The sequence below is a fragment of the Aspergillus pseudonomiae genome (assembly GCF_009193645.1).
Source record: "Aspergillus pseudonomiae strain CBS 119388 unplaced genomic scaffold BDV37scaffold_44, whole genome shotgun sequence".
NCBI classification, from domain to species: Eukaryota; Fungi; Ascomycota; class Eurotiomycetes; order Eurotiales; family Aspergillaceae; genus Aspergillus; species Aspergillus pseudonomiae.
In genome coordinates this window covers 139,561-156,192 of record NW_022476036.1, presented here as the reverse complement: position 1 = coordinate 156,192, position 16,632 = coordinate 139,561, and the positions used below count along the sequence as shown (strand labels likewise).

At 49.9% G+C, this 16,632-nt stretch overlaps 6 protein-coding genes across 6 annotated transcripts; 1 reads left to right on the top strand and 5 right to left on the bottom strand.

The window, feature by feature from the left end:
* Window positions 1-342: 342 nt before the first annotated feature.
* On the bottom strand, window positions 343-2,205 carry BDV37DRAFT_150268 (uncharacterized protein). The gene is made up of 2 exons (XM_032078967.1): window positions 1,806-2,205; window positions 343-1,744 (listed from the first exon to the last, which is right to left on the bottom strand). Exons 1-2 carry the CDS (start codon window positions 1,922-1,924, stop codon window positions 496-498), a joined length of 1,368 nt encoding a protein of 455 aa, XP_031940340.1. The 5' UTR covers window positions 1,925-2,205; the 3' UTR covers window positions 343-495.
* Window positions 2,206-3,646: 1,441 nt separating this feature from the next.
* BDV37DRAFT_284174 (resistance to Congo red protein) lies at window positions 3,647-4,239 on the bottom strand (the record flags this gene model as incomplete). Its single annotated transcript, XM_032087447.1, has 3 exons — window positions 3,647-3,944; window positions 4,018-4,134; window positions 4,211-4,239. 3 exons carry the CDS (start codon window positions 4,237-4,239, stop codon window positions 3,647-3,649), a joined length of 444 nt encoding a protein of 147 aa, XP_031940339.1.
* A 2,190-nt stretch (window positions 4,240-6,429) lies between these two features.
* BDV37DRAFT_150261 (ADP-ribosylation factor-like protein) lies at window positions 6,430-7,907 on the bottom strand. Its single transcript, XM_032078966.1, has 6 exons — window positions 7,534-7,907; window positions 7,329-7,401; window positions 7,233-7,252; window positions 7,102-7,164; window positions 6,970-7,041; window positions 6,430-6,898 (listed from the first exon to the last, which is right to left on the bottom strand). The coding sequence occupies exons 1-6, from the start codon at window positions 7,581-7,583 to the stop codon at window positions 6,625-6,627; spliced, it is 552 nt and encodes a 183-aa protein (XP_031940338.1). The 5' UTR covers window positions 7,584-7,907; the 3' UTR covers window positions 6,430-6,624.
* Window positions 7,908-8,679: 772 nt separating this feature from the next.
* On the top strand, window positions 8,680-13,070 carry BDV37DRAFT_150241 (DNA-directed RNA polymerase I core subunit RPA135). The gene is made up of 3 exons (XM_032078965.1): window positions 8,680-9,429; window positions 9,501-11,940; window positions 12,063-13,070. Exons 1-3 carry the CDS (start codon window positions 8,929-8,931, stop codon window positions 12,833-12,835), a joined length of 3,714 nt encoding a protein of 1,237 aa, XP_031940337.1. The 5' UTR covers window positions 8,680-8,928; the 3' UTR covers window positions 12,836-13,070.
* A 1-nt stretch (window position 13,071) lies between these two features.
* pre2 (proteasome core particle subunit beta 5) lies at window positions 13,072-14,665 on the bottom strand. Its single transcript, XM_032078964.1, has 6 exons — window positions 14,432-14,665; window positions 14,169-14,276; window positions 13,960-14,115; window positions 13,821-13,869; window positions 13,650-13,759; window positions 13,072-13,579 (listed from the first exon to the last, which is right to left on the bottom strand). Exons 1-6 carry the CDS (start codon window positions 14,561-14,563, stop codon window positions 13,244-13,246), a joined length of 891 nt encoding a protein of 296 aa, XP_031940336.1. The 5' UTR covers window positions 14,564-14,665; the 3' UTR covers window positions 13,072-13,243.
* A 157-nt stretch (window positions 14,666-14,822) lies between these two features.
* On the bottom strand, window positions 14,823-16,632 carry BDV37DRAFT_251354 (Eisosome component PIL1-domain-containing protein). Its single transcript, XM_032082291.1, has 2 exons — window positions 16,060-16,632; window positions 14,823-16,006 (listed from the first exon to the last, which is right to left on the bottom strand). The coding sequence occupies exons 1-2, from the start codon at window positions 16,459-16,461 to the stop codon at window positions 14,987-14,989; spliced, it is 1,422 nt and encodes a 473-aa protein (XP_031940335.1). The 5' UTR covers window positions 16,462-16,632; the 3' UTR covers window positions 14,823-14,986.

The window sequence follows — 16,632 nt, the reverse complement described above, 5'->3', positions numbered from 1 at the left end:
CATAAAGTCAAGTATCCTATCAATCGTTCATCGAATAGAATAGCATGTACATACAAACACATGAAGTGAGAAAGTCATGAGACGGTCTTTTCCAACGCCAAGCCAAACAGAAGCGAAAGGTAACAGGAAAGAATAGAGGTTAGAAGAAAGCCCACATATCTCCAATTGATTGTATTGATCAATGTACATTTCGGTGATCAACACTCATAATGTACGGTGGCGTTCAGTGGTTTGGTTCTGTACAGAAAGATAAAAGGTCCAAAATCACCATAAAAATGTCCACCAAATGAATCAAGCGTGTCATATCCTAAAGAGCAGAACGGGTGGTGATACCAGGTAGTAAGCGTAATTTCCACACATTGTGCAAGAACGCCAACTATATCGACTGTATGTAGAAGAGAGTATAAACAAATCGGCCTTGACGTTGACCCACAGACGCCAATGAGCGGCTGCGATTAAATCGAGACAAAATCTCAACACTATCAGTTGCAATGTTTATACATCCCTGAAAGAATTGGGAACGGCCTTCCGGCCACTCTGTAGCAAGGTTGGGGGCCTGCCCGAGTCTTGTATGGTTTCATGCGGAGCGGGACTGGATGTGAATGGTGGAGGGGGCGACGAAGGAATGGAAGGAGATGTATCCCTATAAACCGGTTCGGTGTTGAGCGGGTGCGGCATTGCCCTGTAGGTGGGCTCCGGGCCAGGCGGGGGCATTGCCTGGTACGCGGGCTCAGGGCCGGTAGGAGGCATCGCGCGGTAAGCCGCCTCCTGGCTAGGCGGAGACATGGTCCGGTAGACAGGCTCGTGACTGGGGGGAGACATTGCCCTATACACTGGTTCTTGAGTTGGAGGAGACATTGCCCTGTAGGCTGGGTTCGCGTTTGCAGGTGTCAATGCTCTATAGGGAGGGGCTGCGTTCGCAGGAGACATCGTCCTGTTGATAGGAGATTGGTGGATGGCAGGAGATGGTTGCCGATAAGGAATCGGGCGAGCGCCATCCGTGGATAGTGCCATCCCTGGGGTTTGGTTGATGGCTGGAGATGGGTGACGATACGGTGAAGGGGAGGCATCAGTAACCGGTGAGACGGCCGTACCAATTGGCAGGTAGTTCGGTTGGGATCCATAGTTTTGAGAATAATCACCATAGGGTTGTTCGTATGGCGAGATAGGGCCTGGAGAGGGCCCGCCGGGAGAACGAGCATGATACGCGCCCTGGTCATCAGGGTGGAAGCCGGAGGAACTAAAGGCTGTATCTGTCCTGATAGGCGGTGGCCCCATGTAGCCGGCTCCGTTTGCTCGGGGTGCGGATGGCATTCGACGCGGTCTTTGGTTGGCAAGGTTCAAAGGCTCCATCTCCATTGCATCTTGGTGATGACCCGGCTCTTCGACCCTCTTGGTTACAGCACTATCCCACGTGGGCATCGCGGGCAACGCATCTTCATTGCCCTTGGAGACTGCAGGACTTGGGGGAGTGTCAAAGCGGGCAACCTGCGCCCCACGATAAGTAGGTAGCGATGGGGGAGCGGGTGGCTGATAAGGATTGTTTGTCGGCATCGGTGGAGGTTGATTGTATGGGTCATCCAAGTATTTTGGTTCCTTCTTTCGGCGGGGAGACGGACAGCAGCATGAACAGCATCCACAGCATTTACAACATTGGATGCCGCAACACAGGCAATTTATAATACATGCCAGAATGGAGATAACAATGAGCGCACCAACAATGATCGCAACGATTACGGGCCATCTGCAGTGTCCGAGTCAGATATGTGGTGAGATTACTAGAAGAAAACCATGATTCAACGTACTTGCAATACGATTTGGCCATGCAATTATCCCAACTCGATAATGTTTCCGGAGCGGACTTGAGGTCGCTCACAAAGTCGCGCGGCCATATCGGGAATGGCGTCGTATCCACCGGACTCATTTTGGCGGAATATGAATCCTGAGATTGGGTTATCCGACCCCACACGGTCAATAGTACGGGCTATATGCGATGGTTCTTTATCCAGATGTCACTCTGATAGGGAACAAGTGCACGGTACGAAGTATGCAATATGCACTTGAGCGTACAACATGTGCTGCTGCGCAACGAAGCGGACCCAACGTCAGGTTTGGATGGTCGCGGTCGCAAGAGCCACAGATGAGCGACGGCCCACGGGACTCAGTCTTCGGTTTCTTTTCGTTGGATACGATTCCCTCTTGCATCAACGATCAAGAGTAAATGAGTGGACCGGTTTGCGACGTCGATTGAACGGATGCAGATTTTAATCGTGGTAACCTGGAATTCGAGGTACACGATATGAATTTTCTTAGAAGCAGAGAACGTCACAATTCAACCAAAAAGGAATGATTGGAAGAATCAATATATTAAAGAAAGTGCCTGTTAGTTCAGCGGTGATATCAATGCACCGCCACCAGGGGGATCACCGCAAACAGCAGAGAGGGGATGGAGAGGGAAAGAGAGAGACTAGGTGACAATATTTCGGATGAAAGATACACGGGCGGAGAAGGAAAGACGAAGTTCAGTTGCCCGCAAGAGGGTTGAAAGGGAGGGCGGAAGGAAGGGAAGGGAGGGGGAAGAAAAAGTCGAACAAGGGGAGAAAGAAAGAAGAATTATTTTTTGCCCACAGGGATCAGCGCATGGAAGAGAACCAAAACGCTCATCACAATTGCCAGAGATGGAGAAGAGGTTCGGTGGGTAGCCGATCCATTAAAAAGTAATCTCGGTGGTGAGCTTCAGGTACGCGAAGTATTACACTCACTTACTAGTCCCGGTACTCCTCACATTGTAATCTGAAACTACTTCTCATCCACAATCATTGGCAGTCGCAGTGTCCACTTTGATCGTCTGGATGGTACTCGTCAATACGAATAAGTTCCCGAGCACGGCATTCCCGACCTTTATATGGAAACCTATACGGGATGGAGCAGACCTTCGTGGGTCAATGCGATCGGTCGTTAAATGTCGTTGAGGTTAAATTACTTTATTGGAGAAATGTTTCGGTGCCCCATACTTTTCTCATGCACCGTGAGCGAGTTCGGCCCCAGGCCAAAAAGCCAAAGAATTCTGCGCTCCGTCACGGGCCAATGGTTCTGCAGGAAATTACTTAGTTCCTTTTTTTAGCGTCGGCTCGTTCAGTGCAAATTGCGAGTTGCACTGCGCACTAGGCATACTCCCAGAGTTCCCCTTCCCACCACAAGTAAATAGTAGTAGTAGTAGTAGTAGCGGGAAAAAAAAATATTATCTTCATGTCTACTCAGAGTCATAGTAATGTACACCGCCGACGCCTCGCTAGCTTTTCAGAAAGCTGTGGAAGTTTAGAAAACGAGCCAGATTCGCAAAAAAAAAGCCTGCACCTCGTGCTGCAAGCCCTAACTTTGGAGCAATGTGAATCGAAATTGCTCGAATGGTCATTATAGTAATAAAAAGGAGATATCGAGGTATGATAACAAACACAAAGGAGCTCATAGACCCATCAAACATGCTCTCGGCTGCATCCTCCTTGCTGGGTATTGACAAAGAAGCAGGGGTGCAGGAGATTCAAAAAGATGACACCAACGCCAGTGATAACAGAATCTGAATCATGCGATCATTTCAAGTTTTGGATTAAGATCTCGTTCAACGACTACCGGTCTCGACAAATGTTTATACTTTGCTGGCATTTGGGGGTGGAGGGCCCGGCGGTGGCTGGTAGGCCCGCTCGGCGCCGTTGTGATACGCATTCGGCGGTGACTGCAACTCGATGCCCGTTTGCTGTCCTCCAAAATAGCCGTAGGCTTGCGGTTGGGGTGTATACTGAGGCGGTGGCTGTTGCTGATAATGAGGGTCTGCATAGTAAGGATGTTGATGTTGATGTTGTCCGTAGGGAGGCGGGCCAGCAAGCCATGCCGTACCCGGATGAGGTTGAAGGCCGCGAGTGCGACGGCGGCGAGCGTTATAGCATCTAGCAGGACGTTAGCTTCATGCAACTGGCTCAGATTAAGGTCCTCCGCCAAGGACGGGAGAGAGGAACATACGCAAAAAGAAAGAATATGATGAAAGCACAACCAACAATGACGGCGAACGCTACCCAACGACCCCAGTCATACCAACTACTTGGCCTGCAGACCCAATCGCCCCAGCTATTATATCCACTACAAAGACACTGTTAGCTTCGTTTCATTCCATTGACTCCGATTACCCTTATGGATATTGGGCTATGGAACTCACCACTCTCGGCGGGCGTGGATGACACCCATCGTGGCTGAAAGGCCTCTTTATCCGAGGCCGACTGTAGGGCGGAGAATGACGTCGATCACAGAGACGAGAGCTCCTGGTGGTGAGCAATCAGCGGAGGTAAAAGGGTAGTAACGAGCTCAGCGATCTTGCTGGAGCGTGAATACAAAATTCGAAGGAGGTTTTTCGATCCGTACGAAAGAATTAAACCAGGACCAATGTAAGGGGAGGAAAGAAAGTGGAAGTTCTTGTACGTCTGAAGGCAGCAACGAAACCGCAGCAGGAATGGCGCGGGTAAATTATGGAGACAATGAATGGACTTGGACCTTACTCGGAGTGTGGCTGGTGCTTGGCGGCCTTACGCCGACCGGTCTGTTTATTTTCTTGGGTTACTTTTCGGTGGGTAACCGTAGGATTTGGCAAGGATGCGCAATAGGGCTGGGAACAGGGGGGCAAATTAGATAATAATAATAATATTGCCTATATGAAGAAAGGGGAGTCTTCAACACCTGGTGGAACAATGTTAAAAATTCCTCGTAAATAGGGCATTTGATCGTGAACGCATTCGATATATCCCCTCACGCAATGCACTCACCGCATCACTCGGGGTTATTTCGAGTGGCAAGCGACCAGGGCCGATATTCTAGCTCGCCTCGGTACGGCATATATAATCACTGTCTAAGCCACCAAGCACCTGACTTGATGGTTTCCTCCCGCGTGAAACTTACCAAGTTCTATAGTTTATGATTTGCTGTCTGGGTTTGCCCCGGTTACTCGGATGAGTTGTTTGTGGCTTCAGTTTCCGTTCCTTCATAACTTTCAGCATACTCGAGTCTCGTGATCAACTGTGCACAGCCTTGGATACTCGTCATCGACTCCAGGGATTTCTAGAATTTTTGAATGCATGGTGAGCATGACATCTCTTACTTATTGGTCAGTATCGCGCAGGTTTGACATCGGTGTGGTCCCAGTGAAAGGTCCAATGGCTTATCATTTATCCGTAAGACTGTCAGATATCGAAAGCGAAAATACTTGTGATCCACTGAGTTGCTGACAGCCTATCTACTAACTCGAGAAGGAGACTGATAATCCCAGTGAAGGACTTTCTAATTGTTGGCAACACCTGGTTATGTCTTATGGTTTTCGACAACTCATAGTGTCTCACCGGTATATGTAGGCATCCAATACTTCTGGTGCAAACATGTGACATGTATATCAATCAAGTAATTAGACATTATCGGAAGGATAGAAAGTGGACTGAAAACCAGGGCCGATTTTATATTCCAGCCTCTGTAGGATTGCAACATGGTGGTGATTTGCTGCAGGATCAAGAGCGCCCGCCAAGATATATTAAGAGACAATTCGCAGCTCAAGCATTTCTGTGTACCACTAGACCCAACTCAAGTTCTTGCTCATTCTTGGTAATAAGAGTACTATGTGATAAAAAAAAAAAAATCATTGCTTGTCCCAACCCATTTAAATTCTCCATGGATTGATCGCAAGTTGCTGCAGATGATGAAAGAAAAGTAAGTGCAGTACAAAATAAGGTAGAAGAGAAAAGGTGGAATGGACATGCAACCTGTACTTGGTCTAAATCACTTCATCGTAGGAAATGACTAACCCGATCACCAGGCCACCAAAGCAACCTTAGCCGATCGACAGGGATATGAAGCAGACCATGATTTGCTCACGACTGGGTAATCTATGAATAGGATCCCAGAAGCCTTTGAACTTTGGCAGGTGTTGTTGGCGGGGTTGGATTTGCTGGTTCGCATGAGGGCTTGATTAGTTCCCGTCTTCGCATCTGCAATGCCAACGCATCAGTTGGTCTGTGTGCTCTGCTCCAACACGATCCTCATAAATAAGATAGGCGCCAGTGTCTCTATGGCCCCCCTCGCTCCCTCTTTTCAAAGCTACTTGGCCCTGTCCTTTGGCTTTGTAATTCAACTTGAAATGTGGATTTGCCTGAGGGTTTATAACGTTATATATCTCGGAATAGCCCCAGACCAATGCTCATAGTGGCTCTCCTCTCCAACTCACGTGTCTTCCATCTCGGACGTCATATAATTCCAAAGCCAATCACTATGAGATCGGGCACCAATGCCGCCATAATACAAGCCCACTAAAAATTACATAGAAACGTGGGTCATCATGCAACGAATGAAATTAACAAACAGTGAAAGGGAAGCTGAATGAGCGCACGTGCTGAAGCCAAAAGGCAACAAAAAGCAAACAAGACAAAGAAAGAAAGAAATCAACATCAATGACGCTAAAATTTAATGTGCCTGGTTCACATCGTCAACATCATTACATCGGAGGCTGCAATCCAAGAAGCTGAAAGAGTCTACAAAAGTTTAGGCCTGCGGCCGGGAAAAGAAGGATGAAGCAGGTGCTGTTTCCCACGATCTTCATCGACTGGCTTTGGCGATCAACCAGTGCAGAACAGCATCAAGGTTAGTCTCTTCTTTGGCACTAATTCCATAGCAGCTCACTTCGCGATGGGTAATGGATTTCAGATCCATCGCATCAATCAGTTCGTCGACGGACAGCTTATTCGGAAGGTCGGACTTGTTCCCAAGGACTAACAGCGGAATACCTTCAAGAGAGGGCTTGTTCATCAACTCGTGCAGCTCATCTGTGGCGATTGGAAGTGCAGGGCGGTCTGCTGCATCAACGATGTACCTGGTCCGAATGTCAGAGGAATGACCACAGCAGTGAGTCCTATTCCAGAGAGGACAAAGGGGTGGACTTACACTATCGCATTTACACCGCGGCAATATCGCTCCCACATTGGTCGGAACCGCGGTTGGCCTCCCAGATCCCAGCTATATGAGCGTTAGCACCGCGATGCGGGGACCATAGCGGACAGGCGTTGGGACACTGACCATTTCAAGGTCACATGGCCTTTCTGAACCCGTTTTGTGTTGAAGCCAATGGTGGGGATGGAACTGTGGGGAGGTTTAGCAAGAGAAATGACAACCCTTACGGCTAGGCTAAGCCTACGCTCTTGACTTACTCTACAGTAAACTCGCCTCCCTACAGGGTTCGTTAGGTCACGTTAGCGATGGTGGTCGAATACTAGATCGGTCGGTCCAGATGAATGGAGGCATACCGCAAGCACACGCAACAGCGACGATTTCCCTGCGTTTTGAAGCCCGATCATGGTGACATCCATCTCCGTCGCCCTGCCATTTCGAAATACAAAGTACCGCTCTTAGCAAGCCGAACCTTTTTTGTTTTTTGCGGGGACGGGCCGGGGAACTATTTCCGGGAGAACCGCAAAAAGCGATGATTTATTGGAACAGCGGCCCACTTACCAAAACATCCTCAGGAGCCAGTCATAAATCGTCCGAAAGATACCCGCCATGTTTGCGATTAAGAAAAAGAAAAAAGCAGAGAGACACTGTTCGTACAACGGAAATCAACCAGAGAAGAATGAAGGGAAAAGAAGGGACAGGATGGCCAAGAACGGTCGAGAGAAAGAGAAAACCAACAGAATGGTCGATTGTTCTGGCGCGAAGTGGCGATGGTGGGTGAAGATATTGAGACCTAGGATAAGAGTTTTGTAAGATTAAGAGTGGGGATGGTGGGCTTGCTGAAAGGACTCGAATCCCGCGACACCAGCGGACCACGAGACAATGAATGTAATCAAATAAGACGTGAGGAAGATAAGTAAGCCTAGTGGTAGTGAGAATGGGAATTTGAGGGAAGCAGGGAACAAGACGGCGGAAAAGCGACGTGAGGTCTGGAAGAGGAACGACACCGAATCAAGTTGAGCTGAACTTGATTGAAGGGGGCGGCGGCAGAGAGACTCCCCAGACCAAAAGCGTTGCGGAGAGAGCGGCTATCGTTTTCAGTTTCAGGCGCGCTTCCTTCTGATGAAGGGAATAGGGAATGATATTTCTGCTTTTCGCTCACTGCTTTGCGGTGAAACTGAAGTGCTCCGATCTATGTGCACGCATGACCGCTCGTTCTGCGCCGCTTTGGAGGGGAGCGCTTAGTGGCCCCTGTCACTCATGTCCGTCAGTCTGGACGAGGTCAAAGTCCCTACAGGAGTTAGTTCGAAAGCCAGTGGTTCTGTCGCACGGAGAGTGATCTTGAAATTGCTCTGGAAAAAAAAAATAGTAATAGTGACCCAATCGGTGAAGACAAAATCTGTTTCGATTTGTAATTCCTGTTCGAAAAGTAAATGCACTGTCTTATCTGGAGCCCGAAAGGGGAGCAAGAAAGCAATGAACTACTTCACCAAAACGTTCAACGTATCTATCAGCTTTGTTTGCCTTGTTGCCTAAGGCGGCGTCCCGTCCCGCACTTGGGTCCCGTGATGCAAGCCTTGCATAACGTGCTACGACTTGCGGCCTCAGGCAGAACAGCCACCGCTCATCATCACCACGATCTATCAGCACGTGATGATATCTGTCCGCCGGTTCCACCTCGAAAAATTTCCCCGTCGCAGCGACAAGAAAGGCTTCATTCAGACCAGCGCTCGTACTCCAATTGCGAGTCTCATTCCCTCTTGGTCACTCTTCTTCCCTCGCCTTTGATATCTGCGGCAGGAGGGGGTGAGCTCTTGAGGCAAACCAGTCACACCGAATCACATCGACTGGAGCCTCGGCTTGTGTAGACTGAAGTGTACAGTGGAAACTTTTTTTCACCTCCGAACCTCCGGGAAGAAAAACGTTTTCCTCGATCAAAGTCATTCCAACTTCACCATGGCTCCTGCTAAGACAGACACCAATTGGTCTGTCAATTACGATGTACTCAGGCGGGAGCAGCTATTCAAGAACCCTCCCAAGGATCGTACAGCTTATCCTGCACTAGCAGCCTCTATCAAGCCGCACGTTGATTCCTTCAATGCGCTTTTCGAGGACAGCAAAGTTTTGGAGGCGGGATTGAAAGATATTGGCACCAAGACATTCATCGACGGCGAAGCAGAAACTCCTGAGCAGAAGAAGGCTAGACAGGCAGAGGGCCGAAAGGCACCGAAGCGGAACAAGCTCCATGTTCGCGTCAAAGAAGTCTTCCTCGAGAAGCCTGCCATTCCCCCGACGAACAAGTTCACCACTCGTAACCGCAATATCTACCCGTCCGAATGTAGAGAGAGACATGCGACATACCGTGGCAAGCTGCGCGCAAAGATTGAATACCGGGTGAACAATGGGGATTGGATGGAGGCTGTCAGAGAATTGGGTCAGGTTCCTATCATGTTGAGGGTGAGTGGCTATAGTAGATTTATATGGGAGGTTCTACTGTTCCTGGTCTGGCTAACGTGAGTGTGGCATAGACCAATCGATGCCATCTGGAGAAGGCAACCCCCGCGGAACTTGTTGAGCACAAGGAAGAGTCTGAGGAGCTGGGCGGCTATTTCATCGTAAATGGAAACGAGAAGTTGATCCGAATGTTGATTGTCGGAAAGAGGAATTTCCCCATGGCCATTATTCGTGGCTCCTTCGTTAAGCGTGGCCACACATATACCAAATATGGTGTTCAGATCCGATCCGTCCGTCCTGATCAGACGTCCCAGACCAATGTCCTACATTACCTGAGTGACGGTAATGTTACTTTCCGTTTTTCATGGCGCAAGAATGAGTATCTCGTCCCGGTGATGATGATTCTTAAGGCGCTTGTGGAGACGAATGATCGCGAAATCTTCGAAGGACTGGTTGGCAGTGCCTCTTCTGAGGGAATTAACAATACATTCGTCACGGATCGTGTGGAACTTTTGCTGCGGACATACAAAGGATACAACCTGCATAGTCGCTCAGCCTGCCGGGCTTACCTGGGAGAGAAGTTCAAGCCCGTCCTCGGTGTTCCAACGGACATGTCAAATGAGGAAGCTGGCACTGAGTTCCTTCGTAAGGTTGTATTGCCCCATCTTGGTAACCAGAACGTTAGCGAAACCCAGGACTACGACAAGTTCAAGCTAATCATGTTCATGATCCGGAAACTTTACGCTCTCGTCGCTGGCGACTGTGCCCCTGACAACCCTGATGCCGTCTCTAACCAAGAAATCCTGCTTGGTGGTTTTCTCTACGGTATGATCCTGAAGGAGAGACTGGAGGAGTGGGTCAGATCTTTTGGCCCTATCCTGAGAGACTGGAGCATGCGCAACCACGGCGCGAAGTTCACTGATCCTTCATTCGAGAGGGACTTCTTGAGCAAGGTCGTGAAACGGTCAAATGAGAACATCGGTGGTGCGCTGGAGTACTTCCTATCGACTGGTAACCTCGTCAGTCCTACGGGTCTCGATTTGCAGCAGACATCCGGTTATACTGTCATGGCTGAGAAAATTAACTTCTACCGTTTCATCAGTCATTTCCGAATGATTCACAGAGGTAGTTTCTTCGCACAATTGAAAACTACCACTGTTCGTAAGCTGCTTCCTGAAAGTTGGGGCTTCCTGTGCCCTGTTCACACACCTGATGGATCTCCTTGTGGTCTCCTTAACCATCTTGCACACAAGTGCTTGATTTCCACCAGTGATATCGATGTTTCTCATCTCCCAAGACTCTTGGTCCAGCTCGGTGTGCGCTCGGAGTCTTCTGTCTCATTGGAAGAGAGCGTAACGGTTCAGTTGGATGGTAGAATTGTCGGTTTCTGCTCACCGAAGCAGGCTCGCATGGTCGCTGATACCCTGAGACACTGGAAGGTTGAGGGCAGCCACAATGTTCCTCGAGAGCTGGAGATCGGATACGTCCCTAACTCTAACGGCGGTCAATACCCCGGTATTTACATGTTCTCGCAAGCAGCTAGGATGTACAGAGAGGTTAAGTACTTGCCTCTCGACAAGCTTGACTACGTGGGACCATTCGAGCAGCCCTTCATGGAAATCGCCTGTTTACCATCGGACCTTGTCGCGGGTGTTTCGACGCACATCGAGTTTACACCGACAAACATCCTCTCTATTGTGGCTAACATGACTCCTTTCTCCGATTACAACCAGTCGCCTCGTAACATGTATCAGTGTCAGATGAGCAAGCAGACAATGGGAACGCCCGGAACCGCCATCGATTATCGTACAGACAACAAGCTTTACCGACTGCAAACTGGACAGACACCAATTGTGCGCCCCCCTCTTTATAATGCTTATGGTTTGGATAACTTCCCGAACGGCACGAACGCGGTTGTTGCTATTATCTCGTATACGGGTTATGACATGGACGACGCTATGATTATCAACAAATCTTCACACGAACGTGGATTCGGTCATGGTACAATCTACAAGACAAAGGTCCACACCCTCGATGAAAAGGAGTCGCGAAGGAACAAATCTAGACGTGAAATTACTAAGCTGTTTGGCTTTGCTCCAGGGGGTGAAATTAGGGCCGAGTGGCGTAACACCATCGACGAAGATGGTCTTCCTCACATTGGCGCTAGGGTTAAAGAGGGCAGTCTCGTCGCTGCATACCACAACGTGCGTTATGATGCAGCATCGGACTCCTATGTGAATGTCGATGGCATCACCCACTTCGTCAAGTACAAGGACGCCGAAGAAGGATACATCGACAGCATCCGTATCATGGGTGCCGAGACCGGTATCGAACCGTGCCAATCCCTCAGCGTGAAGTACCGTATCCCAAGAAAGCCTGTTATTGGTGACAAGTTCTCCTCTCGTCACGGACAGAAAGGTGTCTGCTCCCAACTCTGGCCGGCAGTCGACATGCCCTTCTCCGAAAGTGGCATCCAGCCTGACCTTATTATCAACCCTCACGCTTTCCCATCTCGTAAGTCTCCAATTTTTTTTTTTTTTTTTTTTTTTTTTTTTTTTTTTTTTTTTTTTTTTTTTTTTTTTTTTTTTTTTTTATTTTATGACAATAATATTCCTTGACTGACCGATGGACAAAAGGTATGACAATCGCCCAGATGATCGAATCCATGGCGGGCAAGGCTGGTGCTCTTCACGGCCACCCCCAGGACTCGACGCCCTTCCAGTTCTCTGAGGAGAACACCGCCGCCGATTACTTCGGCCACCAACTCCGCAAGGCAGGCTACAACTACTACGGCAACGAACCACTCTACAGTGGTATCACCGGCAAAGAGTTCGCCGCCGATATCTTCATCGGTGTCGTTCACTACCAGCGTCTCCGTCACATGGTTAACGACAAATTCCAAGTCCGTACCACCGGTCCTGTGAACTCCCTGACCGGCCAACCCGTCAAGGGTCGTGCCAAGGGAGGTGGTATCCGTGTCGGTGAGATGGAACGTGACTCCCTCATTGCCCACGGTGCCGCCTTCATCCTCCAAGACCGTCTCATGAACTGCTCTGATACCCAGCGTGCCTGGCTCTGCCGCGACTGCGGCTCCTTCCTCTCAACACAGGTCGCCCTCGCCGGTGGCTCCGGAAAGGCCCGCAACCAGGGCGCCGCCGCCGCCGCCGCAAAGGCTGCCTCTAGCCAGCTTACCCAGGCCAGCGGCTCCTCCGGCATCGTGCGCTGCAGACGCTGCGCCCGCGAAGCTATCTTCGATGACTCCCGCGCGATCACCTGGGAAGACGGCGATGGCCGTCGTTTCGTCGGCGGTGACAACGTTACTGTCGTTGCTGTTCCGGGTGTGCTTCGGTACCTGGATGTTGAGCTTGCTGCCATGGGTATCAGGATGAAGTTCAAGGTGGACAACTAATCGCCCTGCTCAATGCATACTATATCTTGCATCTCAAGAGCAAAGTAAGAAAGCAAAAAAACGATATGAAAGAACCTGACAAGATTTTACGTTGGCTCGGGAATAAAAGCTTGTATAGATGGGGGAGTACTTAGCAATATTTTGGTTCTTGGATGTGTACTTATCTATCTGGGATGAGATTTTTGTTTAGTATATCATAGCATTATAGTATAGTTTTCTTTTCAACTTCATACTGATCTCTCTATTTTAGTAGGGTGTACCAGGAACTGCAACTGATTCTAATGAGACGTGGATCCCCATTACTGCTCGCCAAACAGGCAGACTCATAAAAGGAAGTTTCTTGTATGCCTAAGAAAAGAAAATTGATATATCATGTCTACCATGAGAAACCATCCAAGACACTACACATTACAACTCCGACGTGACATTCGAGAATTCGCCCTTCTCCAACTTCGTCTTCCAGAAGATCGGGTTCATGTCGTCAAAGCCGTGGTGCACCCATCCTTCTTCCTTGACGTGGTACAGGTTGATGAAACCACCAGAGTAGGCGTCACGGTGCATAGCGGCCAGGATACTTCTCCGGCCGAGCTCAAGGGCCTCCTCTTCAGTCAAGTCGTAGCGGTAATTGGCATCCAACACACCGTAGGCGAACGTCTGACCGGATCCAACACAGAACAGGTTGCCCGGGAGTCGGGTGCCGTCTGAGTCGATGTAATAGAGAGCTGGACCTTCTTGAGGGGTCATCTAATCACAGTGGAAATGCATTAGCTTCAAACGTTCTTGGGGTTAAAATGTGACGGAACGGGCCACATACTCCTGCTAACATTGTTCCCATGCTCAGACCGTATCCCTTGTAGGCGTATGTCAAGTTGGCGAGAATCTTGGAAGCGGCAGCAACGGTGATACGGCGCTTGTGGCGGATTTCTACCAATGATTAGCATCACACATTCCAACAATATGGGGTACAAGATGAACCAGAACATACCATGAAGTGTGCATTGCTGACTCAAATATCTCAACCAGTATTGGCAATCCTACACCCAGTCATTAGCGTAATGTCCTAGAGTGCATCAAGAATATCCACAGAGCGCTATGTTGATCCCCAGATAGAACAGGGTACATACCGCAGCACCACCCGCCATAGTACCTAGAAGACCGGGAGTCGGGGCATTGTTCGCCTTGTCCTCACCACGACTCAACCGTGAGACGGGAATAACCTTCTTCACTGTCTGACTGGCAATCCAATTTCCAGCGGTGGCTCGAGAGTCTGTCGCAACAATCTATGTACCGTTTGTCAGCGGAGAACGAGGGACCAGCTAATCGGACGGCGTACAATTCCGCCCTGGAATCGGAAGGCCAGTGTTGTCGTTCCGTGGGCAAGTTTGATGGGGCAGCTTGGGTTCGAGTGATCATCAGTCATAGCACGGAGCCAAGATCTTGACTAGACGAAGGAGTTGGGTTAGCTAGGGTCTCCGCTTATTCGGCATATGATATGATCTGTTTGGTCTTCCGGCGTTGGGTAGGCAAGCGGTAGCATCGCCATCACGCTCCTCCGCGCGCCGGCACCACACAACAGATTCATTGGGTGGTGCTTACGTTGTCAACTGGAGGAAGGTTGAATTTCAGAGAGAGGGGAGGAAGGCTCTCTGTGAGGTCATGTTGTTCTTGTTCGGAGTAGAACTCATTCTGATGGGCCGGGCGGCTATATTGGGCGACCAACTTGTCCATGATGGGCGGCGATCTGAATCGGTATCCGAGGGAAGGAGGGAAACAAGTTGTAGTTGATATACAAGCGCAGATGGCGAGGAGGTGGGATGGAGGAGGTCGAGCTTCTGGGCGGGAAGAGAGCTTCCCAGATGATGCTGTAGCTCCGTCCGCGTCACGCCTGCCGCCTGGGTCACGTGGCCATATCGCTTACTCGACCTTATCGCCGTATCAGTTCCTTTCATCATCTTACTCTGTATAGAGTACTCCTACAATTTATCTCTACTAATCTCCCGACTCAGTCGAATTAAAGAGATGGCTCTTCTATAGGAATTTCTCTCTTGGGGAATCTGCAATCAATGTTCATACTCACATACTAATATACATAATAATACTCCAGAATTAACGCAGGGAAGAAACCAAGGTAAAACACGATGATTGACCAGCTTAATACGGGACAGCGACGGTTTGAGGAATGCCCCAAGCTGCCTTGGGCTGCTCCTGGAGTTTTTCCCGAATAGACTTAGCATCATCCGTGGTCTCTGTCACTTTTTTTGCCTCCGTTCCTTCCGTCAGCTCGGTGGAGGGCTGGTCAAAGTGCTGAGTCGAATCTGTGACGGACTCCTCGATACTTCTACTGCTCGCAGCATTTTCATTGACCTCCTCGGGCTCATCTGTGACAGAATCGTCCCAGCTTCTAGCTTCGCTGACGGACCCAACGTGTTCCTTTGTTCCTGGAATAGTGTCGTGAGCTCCAGGTGTGTATCCAGCAACAACGGGAGTGGCTCCATATATGCCCCTAGCTCCCTGCGAACTGGACTCTCCGTAACCCTCGGCTCCAGTGGCGGTATCAACACGCTGCTTAGTTCCTGGGATGTAAGTGATCGTATTACTAGGCCGACGATACATATCGCTAGTTGGCTCAACAGGCGCTGTTACAGGCTGTTGGGACTCCTGGGCTTCGACCACGGGCGTAACATCCTCTTGAGTCCCAGACCCATACTCATGGACATATTCATTAGTGCCCTGAGTCTCGGGAATGCCTTGAGTCTCGGGAATATATTCCTCAGTGTAACGAACATCTGAAGCCGAGCCATTAACATCCCTAGTCGAAGCCATCTCACGGCCGTCTACTTCAGACGAGCCGACGGTGAGTGCTTGACTATCCCGAGCCGCACGAGCTGCGGGGGCTGGAAGGAGAGTGCTATCATGCAAGTGTCCAGCTGAGGTCGGGATAGGTACGGTAGTACTCTCCCAGGCGCGGAGACCTCTCTCGGCGTCTTGAATGAGCTGACTTGCCTCGTCACCACGATCATAGTCTTTCCGAGGCTCCCCTGGGACAACAGGCGAGTCATCGAGGATACCCAGCAGCCGGCGGGCATGACGGGCGAGCAAAATCTGCTTCTCACCTCTCTCAATGACAGCCGCCAAGTGGATATCGAAAGCCTCCTTGAGTTTTGCCCTAGTCTATGGAAAAATTAGCACTGCCAATTATTAAGGTAGCTAGAGTTGACACGAACCATGTTGGTCAACTGAGCCTCGGCGACCAGGCTCTGCGCTTCCGCTCTCACAAGCTCCTGTTCCAGTGTCTCCAACCGGATGCTCTCCGGGTCCTTAATCTTCAGTTTCGCGATATCGTCCTGGATCTTGGCTCGATGATTCCGTGTCGGTTGAATCGAGTTCTCTGTTTCGCGAATGTGCTTGAGAACCGTCCGGTACTCTTCCAAGTAAGATGCGAAGATCTCCTCTTGATCGCCCATTTCGGCGAGCAGCACACCCAGTTTATCAGTGATGTCTGACACAGCTTCGTCCTCCGTAGCCTCCCCCCAGTCGGAGAGCTCTTTCGCGGTGGACACACGCTCACGACCGGCCTTCTCATAAGCACTGATAGCCGCGTTCTCATTTTTGATCAGGCGGTTCATCCTCTTGCTCAGTTCGGGCTGCTGCGTACCGCGCAGCGTCGCGAAACTGAAGCGGCTCCGCGAAGGAACCGAATTCCTCCTGCGGACCGACAGGTTTCGATTCCTAGGTCATATTAGCCCAGCATCTAAGCTCTGCCATTGACCCTCGTACATGGTTGAGATGAAACCAAA